General features: G+C 40.9%; 1 protein-coding gene across 1 annotated transcript in view; it reads left to right on the top strand.

The window, feature by feature from the left end:
• Positions 1–735: 735 nt before the first annotated feature.
• Positions 736–13,579, top strand: part of tfpia (tissue factor pathway inhibitor a) — a 76,249-nt gene continuing 63,405 nt past the window's right edge. Inside the window, exon 1 of the mRNA XM_034110103.2 lies at positions 736–919. Within this exon, the coding sequence (XP_033965994.1) occupies positions 832–919 (88 nt within the window). The 5' untranslated portion in view covers positions 736–831. The remainder of the gene's footprint in view (positions 920–13,579) is intronic.

Here is a 13,579-nt window from a genome sequence, read left to right on the forward strand (position 1 = left end):
AATTTAAATATAAAACACTGACAAGACAAGGCAATACCAGTTTAAATGTTAGCCTGCTGCCTGACACTCGTCCACCGGCAGACTGGCATAGAAAAATAGCTTTAATTTAACTATTTATCTACGCTGATGATCGATCTCCGATGCCATCATGTCATCTTTTCTATAGCCATCATATTTTGGCCCCTTGTAGATAAAAACATGCAGTTATCTTTTTTTTTTGTACATGATTAGCGAAAACCACTAGTCAAATGATAGCAAATGTTTTCACCCAAAAGGGGGCGTGGCTATGAAATTGAGCTAAAGTACTCAGATGGATTGCTCATGTTTTGCCAACTTTGTGTACAATGATGAACTGTTATGCTAAAATCTATTTATAGTGAAATGTTACGTGATTTGATTAACCTATTTGACTGCAAACAAACAATATCTATAATAATTGTGAAATAGAAAGAGGGGTGGGGAGGTACGTTTAGGAGGGAGCTCTTTGCCTTAATTTCCTTATTCTGTATTTACATGATTTGTATAATAAGTATCTGTATGTTTGGGCCATCCTGTGAAGATGGCTTGAAAATGAAAAAATAACAAAGACGTGTTTACTGAAAACATGATAATGTAATTCCTTGGTAAACGTTAATGATTCAAGTAAAATATTGTATTTCCTCATCTGAGTGTCCCATCAGAGACTACTGGGAATTACCGTTTCATTCGCCCAAAGACTGTCATAGTGTTATCAAACGGAAGTACGCACCCACTCACAACTTCAGCCCTACAACTTGATGAAGTTTTCCTCCAACTTTACATTCAGCGCGGACCAGCCCCCAGATCAACAGCATGGCTCCATGCAACAAGTGGTGGATTTTGTGCGCAGTTTTGGTTTCCTGTGTCGCCCGTTTTGGGTCCTGCAGAAGACATAAAGCCGGTAAGAGGATAACCAATATAGATAAATATGTTTAGATTGTTATTTTATTGTTTTCAGCGAGGTTACAGTTGTTCTGGGCGTTTTAAGGCAGCGCATGGGAAAGTTGTGGTGCGTAAAGTGAAGCTGAGTTTTTTCATATTCACACTTTTATATATCCGGGTTTCAGTTTGTTCTTGTTTGGACTTTGCGTATAGGTTGTTTCCGTGTAGTGCGTTTTATTATACATATTATTTTCATTTTATATTAATCGTTTTGTTCAAATATATGCCTTTCAAAATAAAAGCGCAAACGCACTTCGAAACGGAATATGTGCGCCCCAAATGACTCTTTGCACTGCAACATTATAATAAAGGCGACACTTCACGCCATTGTCAGTTAAACCCAAGGAGTGATAAATCATTATGTGTAATACCACACAAACTTTTAACACATTGTTTATTTGCTAACCAATGTTGTGACTGACATCCTGCACCCTTTCAACGCACCACTGAGTTTGTTTTGTTGTGTTGGAGTCCTTTAAAGTCCTTATTAGTGAGAGGAGAGATGTGTGGCGTCAGGCAGGGCCAAAGTCCACTATTACACCACTTCTTAGACCGGCCACGACCCAAACCTGAACGCACCTCCTCCCGTCATGTTGCAACAGCAGCCTTGCACGCGGTAATGAGACTGCTGGGACTGGATTTCTGATACTGAGAAAAAGTGGAGGCAGGGTCTAAAGTGGAAAAGAAACTCCTAATACTGCTCCATCCCTGAGAGAAAAATACTGAGCTGGAACTAATAACTACACAGTATCATTAATGAAGTCTAGATTCTGGCTGAGGGCCACCGAGGAGGTTTGGTGCTGTAGGCTTTAATGCCAATGTCTGCCTTTTCTTATCTCTCCATGACATACAGCTGGTTATATGCATCACTTCCCCGTATGGAAAAACATTTCCAGTCCATGAACAGAGTTAGCAGCAGAGCATGAAGGCTGAGAACATTCTTATGAAAGAAAATGTGACATTTTGTTGCAGAAACATGTATTTTTTAAAACCCTTAATAAAATCGATTCCTATTTTTATGTAAAACTACCTTACTTCTTACAAATATTTGTTTAAATGATTTAATTGACAGTCTGCCATAAATATTATGTTTTTGATGATGCATTTAAGTTTGGATTGCCAGGGCCGGATTAAGTCTTTTGGGGGGCCTTGGGGCAAATATGAAGCTATCTCCCATTCTTCCTAGTATTCCCACTATCTTTGCATTGTGTATGTATCCTGTTGTGTTTTAGTACCAATATGGCTCTGCAGACAACATACAACTTTTTTTATATTTGGTCCAAAGTACCAGAAACCAACCACAACTCAAGTAACCATATTTAATACCCTATTATTAAAAATAATTGACTTACTCCATCACGACATCAGGCCATGCCAAGCCTTAGTGTATGTGTTTAAGATTTCTATAAAGGGACATCTAAACGAGATTATGAGCAGTGAAGGCAATTTTAGTGTGAAGTTTTGAAAACACACCGTTCTGGTCAGTAGTCAGTCAGCTGCTGAATGCTGAACAAATTCAGAGTTCCATTGCTCGACTGCTAAACCAAGTAAACATTGCAATAGTTGCGGCTGGAGGATATGAGGCATGTATAATTATCTTTTTGAATAATTAAAAGATTAGATTTAATTTGGGAGATTATCCTCAGTTGATTACAACACGACTGTGCAATTTGCCTCAGGCTCAGTCAAAAACAACATCCAGATATTTCTGGGGCTGAATCTGTGTTCGGACTAAGGGGCTGTTTTCGGTTGTAAATGAGTTCAGGGCCGATGATCAGGACCTCTGATTTAGTGACATGTTAAAACGTTTTGTCATTTCGATTTACACAGTCAAACAGTGAACCCAGGTTGCCATTGTCAATAGTTTTCATAAGACATATAACTGTTACTCGCCTTCCTAATGATGCGTAACCTGTTGGTCATGCATTTCTTACATAGCCCTTTGTTCATACTGTGGCCATTGTTGTATCATTGTTGTGTTTTGAGGAATACTGATGCATGATCATTTTACTCCATCACATGGTTTGGAATCAGTATCCTAAATGGTTACATAACAGTGAAACTGAATACATTATAGCCCAACCAATAGTGATTTTTGGCTGATATCAATAGTTGTGAGTTTTATAAATCTGATCTAAATAAACAGATATCTGTGTGAATTTAAAATATGTTGGCAACGTGACAAGTTGTTGGCATTGGAAGCCTTATAGTTTGAAGGGAAGCAAAATGACAGTAGGCCAAGATACAATTGGGGGACAAGAAATGTTCCATGAAATTCTTATTTACTAAATGAACTTGGCACAAGGCTTGAGAGCTAATTATTTAAAATAGTCCATGTTATCCTCCAAATGCTAGAATCTTTAGTGAAAGACACATTTTATTGCTTTTATAAGCATTTTTCATGATCTATGTATTTTCCTAAAAAAAAAATGTTTCTGTTAATTAGAAATTGAGTGGTTTTGCAGATAGATGAACTTTAGTGCACCTTGAAATAATGATGACTATTAAATGGGGCAACAGCGTAATAATATTGTATTTCAATAATAAGAACATGTTTTGCATAATACATTATATCTCATCTTAAAGGTGGGGTAGGTAAGTTTCAGAAACCGGCTCGAGATACACTTTTTGTTATATTCCATGGAATGCTCTTAACATCCTGATAGCAATGAATATCTGAAGTGCTTTGACAAAAAATCCATACAGAAATGTCATCTGTAGAAGCCGTAATACTGTAAAAAGTACAACCGATGGCCTACCTGCCTGTCAGCCTTCCATCGGGGCACACACTTATCTCGTGCCCTCATTGGTCATGTGAGCGTTCGTGTGTGTTGGAGGAGGGGCTCTGTGAGGAAGTGGCAGATTTGTGTATTTTCAAATTCTAGCGATCTCGAGCCGGTTTCTCAAACTTACCTACCCCACCTTTAATATATATGAATTTAAATTAGTTTGAGCTTTATTCATTACATGATTGAATATTCCCCTAGCCTTTCCTCCAACAAGCATTTAACATATTTTGCAATTAAAAGGCTCAGTTCCCCACAAGCCGTTAGCAGACCTTTATTGATGGTGTACATTAGCAAACGACACAGGTTACGCGTTTTAACCTTAAAGCACATGAGCACAAATGTGCAAAGTGTTTAATATTCCAAAACAAAAATGTTAGCCTGCAGGCAGTATAACAGAAACACATTACCATTTGGTGATTATACTTGGCATCCATCAGAGATATGAGAATACACGGCAATGGTAAATACAGAGAGGCGATGTTAGCTCCTTACATTACTTTGTTTATAGTGGAACATTAGCTTTTACTAATTGCTGTAGGTGCTCGTGAGAGGTGAAACAATAGGAAGCACTCTATGAAACTCAGCATCAGGATCATTGGCGCATGGTGATAGCAGTTTCACTCATCGTCTCACAGAGGGGGAAACACTGTGACTCATTCATTTGTGCAGACATTTAATTAGACCCTCACTTGCTGTTTGAAGTGGTCCTTTTATTAGGGAGCCTTAGGCCATGGACTGAGAGAAACGGCGTAGCATTTTAATTAGCATTTGCTATAAGAAGTAGCTCTCAAAAAAGCGCCTGCCTAAATTGTCATTTGAAACAGTTCGTTAGATGACCACACATGTTACTGGAAAGTGTACACACTTCTTGCCACTTATGTGTGGCCTAAAGTTTCCTTTCTTTTGTATGCGAAAGTGTGGGTTATCACGACATCAATCCCACCTTGAAGCTATTTCACTGCGACAGAAGCAGCAGCTCTTTCTGGGGGCGACCCCAACACAATGATACAGACTATTAATGATCACACTGTATAAAATCTGCTCTAAATGATGCAATGTACTGCTTTCTGTCTGTTCTCTGCACCCACACACACGTTCTATTTGAGCTAAGTCTCTGCTTCCAACTCATGCTATTTGAGTTTTTTTTCATGACAACACATTAAATTATTTCTTAGTTATTTTTTCTTAAATGTTGCAGTATTTGTATTCCCCAAGTCTTCCTCCCAAGTACATTTAATCCCAGCTGTATACTTGATACTTGGACATGAGTCTGACTAAATCACGAAATTGAGAACTTGTTTTTGGACTCGCTTTAAGACTCGACTTGAGTTGAGACTCGAAAGCAACAAGATGAGGACACTTGACGTGCTGACCCATTAATATTAAATAAAAACTATCCTAAATTGTTTCTTCTGGAGCACCGCCAAACTCCCATGAATAATTAATAGCATAACAGGGAGCCGTCTTTGTTATCTACACTTTTGCAGTTGTAGCAGGTTGCCCAAAAAATCCCTCCAAATTCAGATAAGAGAATGGAGAGCACACGAATGATTCAATGTTGTGTCAACACAAACATTTCAGTGACCCGGCTTCCTTAAAACGTAAAGCGGCTCCCTTAAAACTTGAGACTTTAGCCTACTCTAAGGTAGTCCATCAATACCGTGATACTTTTTCAATTCGACATGTTCGATATGAATAATTTACATATGGGCAGCAAATCTGGATCAGCTCCAGTGTACCCCCGTTTTTAGAGATTTGGATACGGAGGAAAAGAGAGAGGGTTTTATTTTCTGACACTTTTACCTCATTCACACCAACGGTGTTTCGGGGCCGGTTCGGAGCTGGAGCTTGAAAAGCACCGGGTTTTCCTGTTCACACCGCAGCGGAGCAGCCTCTTAGCTCCGAAATCCGATTGGTTTCAAGCACCAACAAATTGTCCGGCCAGAGCAAAAGCACCACATACGTCACGCTTACGTCGAGGCGGGGGCAGGGGCGGGATCAACTCCTGAACAACAACAAGAAGCCGGCGTTTTATCCAGTTTGTACACAACGATGGAGAAACTTAACAAGCAGCAGTGGTCCACTGAAGAGACCAGCTACCTAAGCACTTCGAGATTTGTCTTGGCAGATGAGAAGCGCTATATAAATTAAATATATTATTATTATTATTATTACCTACTTCGAGATTTGTCTTGGCAGATGAGAAGCGCTATATAAATTAAATATATTATTAGTATTATTATTATTATTATTATTATTATTACCTACTGGGAATCTGGTCTTCCGAAGAGGTACAGAGGAAGCTGGAGCACAATCGGCCATTGTTGTTGTTGTTGTCGGTGTCATCTGTGAGGGGTTTCCGCGCGGTTTGGCTTTATGAAGCAGGCACGTAAACAGTTACGTCATGACGCAAACGATGACGCAATGACGCAGCACCAGTCGGACTCTGGGCGATTATCGGGGCGATATTCCGCATTTGACCGATTATCAGTATCGGCCTTTTTTTTATCAAATTGCCGATAAAACTTTGGCTCTGATGCGGCCGTTTCTCTGGCTGCAGTCACCACTCTCTGTACACGAGCAATGTCCCGCCCATAGCGCTATCTGATAGGCTAACACTAGGGATGCACGATAATTATCGGTCCGATATTAGGAATTATGACGTCATCCCGATAAACCGATAACAGTATTAATAGCCCCGATAATATACAATATTGTTTTTGGGTACGAAAAAAGAAAAAAATACTGCGGTGCGGGTGGATTGGGATGAGGGGCGCTTGTTTTTCACTCGGCTCCTCCCGTTTTGCCAGTACTGTGGTGTTAGTGGTTTAGGAAGAGGGGAGTTCTTCACAAATCCAGCGCTCCCTAATACTTCGAACCTGATCAGTCACCTGAAACATCGCCATCGCTACGATGGTGTGTTAAAAGCGTACGAAGACAATAATACAATACAGTGTGTGTGTGTGTGTGTGTGTGTGTGTGTGTGTGTGTGTGTGTGTGTGTGTGTCTGCGCGCGCGTTGGAGCTATGTGCAACTCAAGGCATATGCTCGAACCGGAGCAGCCTGGACGCTGCAATCATGTTGCTGAGTGTGCTGACTTCTCCTACAATGTCCCGCTGTCTGCTTCCTGCATCAAGTCAAGTGCTCGGCACAGTTGTGTGGATAGAGCGCTCCTCTGTTTTCATTTAAACAGCTCCTTATATCCGTTAGCGCAGCTAGCTAGCACCAGATGCTAACAACAACAATGCACTAAGGTCTCTCTCTTGCTCGCTCGGACCACACGTACACACACCCTCCCGGTCCTCCAGATGGCCAGTCGGTGCCTGCCAGTGAGCGTGGAAGTGTGGTCTGCCACAAGAGGGCGGCAGGAGCAGGGCTGTCAGCATCAGCTTGTAGATGGTATTTTAAACTCGATGCGCTCTGAAGCTACGGGGCGGCCGTGGGAAAAAAATACACATGCGTTAATCGCGTTAAAATAATTAGTGGCGTAATTTTTATTTTTATTATCGGTTATCGGTATCGGTATCGGTCTTGAGAAGCAGGAAGTTATCGGTATCGGTATCGGTTTCAAAAAACCAATATCGTGCATCCCTAGCTAACACTGAAGATTTTCCGAACCAGCCAGAGAGGCGGGACCTTCTCAGATTACAGGCAGGTGTGAAAGAACGCAGACACAGACTGAAGCAAGCAGCAGCGCTGAGCAGCAGAGCCATACATGTGTTAAACCGAAGTTCAATAAACATCCCTATCCCCTATGCTGAAGTTGCAAAAACACCACGATTTAATGATCCAATTCTATCAGTTTCCCAGTTACACAGGGACGCGGGAAGTCAGTCAGAGTTGGGGGTGCGTGCAGCGTCTCGCAGCGGAGTAACTGGTGCGGAGGGGGGCTGCGAGTGGAGCCTCGCAGTTTTTCAGGTTGATATGTGAAGCTCATTAGCTAGCCAACATGTATCTAGCAAATGTTTAGCAAAATAGTATAAGTGAGGCTACTAGACTAACGTTAGGTCTACTGTCATAGCCTCACTTTTAATAGTTTGCAAAACATTAGCTAGCACTAGTGTTTTGGCTCGTAACGTAATGGCTCCACGGATTAGTCCATTTGGACCAATGGGTCCATTTGGGTATGGGCACGTCACCATACCCAGGAAGAAAACAATGGAAAAAGAGAAATGTCCAACGAGGCGTTCTGGGGCAGCATAGACAGGTCTTTTCTGTGTTAGAGTTTTAATCACTACAGGGTGTACTTTGAGGGTTTGTGACTCTGCAGACCGTTTACATGCAGAAAAAGCATTATAACACATATGGGGACGGGTAATAACCGGAAAAGCATGACATGGGACCTTTAAGACTTCAACCATGACTTCAACCTTTGTCTTGAAGACTTGACTGCTCCCTGAGGGCTTAAGATGTGAATTGGTCTTGATCCAAAAAACTCTCAACAGGTCTGCATGTCATCTCTTGAAGGCTGGGATGTGCCGTGTAGACTTGTTTTCTAATTTCAAGGAATAGTCCCAGCATATCTGTTTCTGACAGAAATCAAAAGAAGTCTGTTTTTCGTGTTGTAGTAGTTTTATGGTATTTTAAAGATGGTCAGTAGTGGAAAATAAGTAATCTTTGTTGCCCAAAGCACATGTTGTTCCTTTTTAGGCATTTCATTACTGCCTTGTACGTTACCAATAATCTCTGTATGTGATGTTGTTTTGAAATGGAATGCATACGTTATTGATTACCATTGCACATGGCCTGGCATTGACATTCCCATTTTGCTCCAAACACAGCCCTGTGGCAGGATAATGTACCTCTCAGGGCAAATGGTTCATTTATTCTCAAGGTGGTGCTTCTATCACAATGAACATCTAGTTATTATATGTTTGGTGTCTCTGTCTTCCAATGTAGTTGATCTATAATACATGACCTGATACTGTAAATTAATACACAGAAATAATGATGCCCCACAGCTGTCTGGGAGTCATGAACTCATTATAACTCTCACAGTATGTCATCGAATTGACTGGGAACAACTTGTGCTTCTTGTCAATAGAAACAACTCCTTTCGTGCCACATACAGTAGGGGTCAAAGTCCTTCTGAATCATCTGCTGTGAAATATGAAATAAAAAACAGGACAGCAGGAATGCTAGTTTAGAGCGATAGATGACTGTTTTATGGGGGAGAGTGCATGTCATGTCACAAAGACTAGAACACAAACCAGTAAACACACCATTCCAATATTGGATTAATCAGAATAAGAACACAGATGGTCCACCAAAAGTCATCTTCAGGTGAACTGGATTTGAGTTTTGAACCTCTGAATCACCATGATTCTACCTTACGATAACTACATTGCAATATGGTGAAAATGTGTATTTCTGGGGAAATATCCTTCCTCTCTAGGCTGACACAGCAGTGGAAATGACAAATGTACTCTGAGTCACATAAGCCACAGGTTAATCTGTGTGTCCTGTGCAGCGTCCCCTGTAAAGAGTTGGTGAAGGATACTTACTCGGCTCTATATTTAGAAAGAAGTATCCTTGGTCATTTCTCCACTAGCTTGACAAGATGGTTAAATTAGCTTTTCCATTCGCAGCCACAGCAAGGTCGCCTCAGAACTGAGGGCAGAGCGAGAGCAGACTCATTCCCAAATCTGACAAGCGAGAAATCTGCCTCTTATTTGCTCACTGGCAGGAGAAAATAGGACGGCTCATTGGAAATCGGCTGATGGTGATGTACTAGACCAAATGGATAAAACCGAGTTTTATGATGTAGTGTTGGAATCATATTGATGGTCTACAACCAATGGTTACTTATCTGCATAGGAGTTTATTTTCCACTCTGCACGCATATATCAAGATATGCGTGTTTTAGTATTACTGTATTAGTATTACTTACTAGCCTGAAATCTCTAGAAACATTTGAAATGCTAATTAGTCTGGAACCTCTGAGTTCATATTAGATTTCCAAGTGTTACCAATTTATCATCAACATGTGATTAAGCATTGGATGACCAGTGGCCATGTCCACACGGTGTGGATTGCCAATCACAGCAAAGTTGTTTAAGCGAAACACATCAAAACATCTGAAGAAAGGGCTGGAAAAAATAATGATGACCTGGTATTTAATGAGTTGATATTTTTAACTTTTACCTAATGCTAGAAGAATATAGCAATAATAAATAGTTAAATATTCCCACAAAAACACACTCATAGGCTTACGGCCCGTCCACACAGCGGCGTGCGCTGACGCTTGCCGGCGGGCGTGTCTGAAACTCGACCAACAACCAATCACATGAATCTCCCGCACCTGACACACAAGCAGCGGTTTGATTGGCTAGAGCTTGTACTGGCATATATTCGATTGGCTGACGCCTCGCCGAGGCGTCAAAAGTTGAACATTGCTCAACTTTTGCAACGAGCCACGCCAGCTACGCTCCACGTCGCTTCCCACGATGCATTTCGGCTAAAAGTGACGTCACCCCATTCAAAGTGAATGGGGAAGCGTCAACGCACGCTGCTGTGTGGACGGGCCGTCAGTGCAGCACATTTGAATGTTTTGCCCACCTGTGAATTATCATCACTTTTTTTCTTCAAATCAAGTCTATAAGCAATAATCTATGCAGAAACAATTGTGATAATTCTAGTTTTCCAATATGACGATTTGCCACGTTTCTGTGTGTTATATCATTGTAATTTGAATATATTGTACGTTTTTGTTTGTCTGTTGGTCAAAACAAGATATTTGAAGACCACCTTGGATTTTGGATGCTATTCACTATTTTCTAACATTATTGTCTTATCTGTTATTTATAAAAGAGATCAGAAGCTTAATTGTCAGTTTTTAAGGTACATCATTAATTTTAGCCAAGTCATGTCTTTGTCAGAGCAAAGTTCAAGCAACAGTGACAGGAGCTGCGTAAACATTATGTTTGTGAAACAAGGCCACTGTAGAGTGTTGCATTATTGATTACTAAAGCCAGGAAAACATTAAGCTTGTTATTACTTCTAGGTTCCCTTGTCTCGTAATCAATGGTTTTCTGAATGTGTTTGCGGTGAGAAGTCAGAAATAAGGTCTGTGGTTAACACAAGCTTACGAGATTTTCACTTTGTTTTACAACATAAAATACTTCAGTAATTACCCCACTCATGAATGTTCAAAGCTTATTTGTGTCATAAAAACGTGGTTGCGAACAAGTCACCAAACAAACTACTAAAGTTCATCACTCTGACACATGTCCGCCTTTAGCTTAGCGATTGTGGTGCGCAGCCCTTTGACCGCAATGCAGTTTGTTTATAGCAATTAGTTTAGCTTCATAATCATAAATCATAACGTGGTGTCAATATTTGGAAATTATCCTGTTGAACAAAACGTGATGAGTATCCAATCCAATGGGTAAATCTCATTGCTTTTTCGCAAGGGAGCCCAGGGGCGGCGGGTGCTGTAGGCTAGGGACGGCTAAGCCTTCCCTAATATTTGTGTCACTGCATCCTGGTAAAATAAAAATATAATGTTTGTGTCTTTGATATTAGCGCTGCTATGCAGCCACCTGTGCCCTGTACTACGAAGCCTGTTCAACAGACCCTGGATATGTTTGAGTTATCTTAACTAACCCTAACAAACGAGATCTCGCTAAGCGGTCCTACGACGCTGGTTATTAACTCGGTAAGTCAAGCCGGGGTTTCTCTCTCCAGCTGAGAGCGCTTTCACGTGAAAGGGGCGGGGTTAGCAACATTTGACCAATCACAAACAGGGACAAGTGTACTGACAGCGCAGCGTCATACTTCATTAATGAAAAGTAAACTAATATTTGTCAAATATGAACTTTAAACACCCATGACTTAAACATATAATCCAGGATACAAGCCACATAGCTGAACCTGCAAGGTAATACAGAACAACTGGTTAAAAAATAACTACCGAGTGTTTGAAAGCGTACAACAGTTTTATGATATCACTGCCCCATCTAAGACACGAGTGGATCTGACTTTAATTACATTTGAATTGAGTGTTTCGTCAACCTAATGTGTTGCTTAAAATAATACTTCTGCATACAGTAGACTATATGTGACAATGTAAGTGTTGCACGGCCAGATACGGCTCGAGAAGCTGACTCAGATAAGGAAATATGATACATTATTAGTGCTGGGGGGAAACGATTATTTCGAAAACGATTAATCGGGCGATTATTTGATCGATTAGTCGACTAATCTAACGATTATTTTTCTGTTGTTCAATTCATAAAAAACGTAATGTAAAAAAAACGTAATGTAAAAAAAATATTTTTTCACAATACTGTGTCTCAGGGGATCTTAATATTTAACAAACTATTAATGTGTTATACCAGATTAACGGAAATAATCTCAGCTAACTGCCGATACAAACCATGTTTACCAAAACAAAACACAAGTCTCATAAGAAGCATCTAAATGACCCATGAGCGAAAAATGCTAACGGACATTGGCACAGAACTCAAGATAAAAGTACCCTTATTACTCATCGTAGCTGCACATACAAGATATCCGATTAAAGCTGAGACTCCACAGATTATGTAGGTATATAGTATCATCACTGAGTGATCCGGACTCGCGACAGGGGAAGCAAATACAGTCATCACAACACGTACCTTTACAGAGCTTCTAGGGAGATCGTCTCACCACCGTAGCTGTCAATCTGATCAAAAGACGTGTTCAATGGCATTAAAATGAGAAATAACGCGGCTGAATCGGTTAATCCATAGGTTTTGAACGTCTATGTATAAAAAAATGATTTAATTTATAATCCATAATTCCATTTTTATGTAAAAATCGGAGAGCAAATGCTAGCTGCTAATGGTAGCCACCACAGCTAGCTGCCGCTTTAAATGTTCCAACATAGCCGTTGTGCTTGTGTGATATGCCAACTCCATTTGGCAAAGACTGCAAATGACAATATCTTTGCGTTTTGGACTAACTTTAAAATATTCCCATGCTTTTGAAGACCTAGGGCTAGATGTTTTCGTTTGAGGGCTTCGTGCGCAATCCTGTGAGGAGGTGGTAGCCGTTTCAGTCTCCATTGTGTTTGAAGTGCGATTGCGAACTGCTTGTTGCTTTGTTTACACACCCACGTGTGTGTAGCGACGCGTCGACGCGGAAATAAGTCGTCGACGATATTTTGAAGTCGACGTCGTTGACGCGTCGCTCCAGCACTATACATTATGATATTATTCTTTCACACACACATACGGGTATTGGGCCGAGCGCGACACCGTACTTCCGGTATCCGCCGTTTTACGCGAGGTGCAAGCATCCGTACACCGTCTAGGTGTTGCTAAGCTTCCTGTAATCAATATCTAGTCAACTCTAAAATACCACATATATGCAATGGCATGATAATATTATTGTGACAAGTGGCGTATTCACCTGGTGTTTCCAGAAATTAGACGTAGATGCAGCCAAAATCGACGAAGGCCACTGTCGTTTTTCCATACATCTGCAGGCAGTCTGTAAGGGCAATCGGACAACCCACACAGCTCTAGTTTACCTGGTAACGACCTAGAGCACATCCCTCAAGTCCAGAGATCTAATCCGAAGACATGCAGCGATTTCTTCGGTCGTTAATTCAGAAAAAAAACCTAGTGCGCTCTGCCTGGCTACGTTAGCTAGCTGTTTATATTTGCACTTCCAGGATATTTGCACCTCCAAGAAAATGGCGTATTTATATATATATATGGCGCGTGTTGCATTGTGGGTAGCTCGTGACGTCACTGTGTGTGAAAGAATATGATCGATGAACTGATTAATGATGTGATATGAATGATATGTGCGACACGTCGGCATCTTCTCTGCATACGGCAGTT

Source organism: Pseudochaenichthys georgianus, chromosome 21 (assembly GCF_902827115.2).
Source record: "Pseudochaenichthys georgianus chromosome 21, fPseGeo1.2, whole genome shotgun sequence".
In the NCBI taxonomy this organism is placed as follows: domain Eukaryota; kingdom Metazoa; phylum Chordata; class Actinopteri; order Perciformes; family Channichthyidae; genus Pseudochaenichthys; species Pseudochaenichthys georgianus.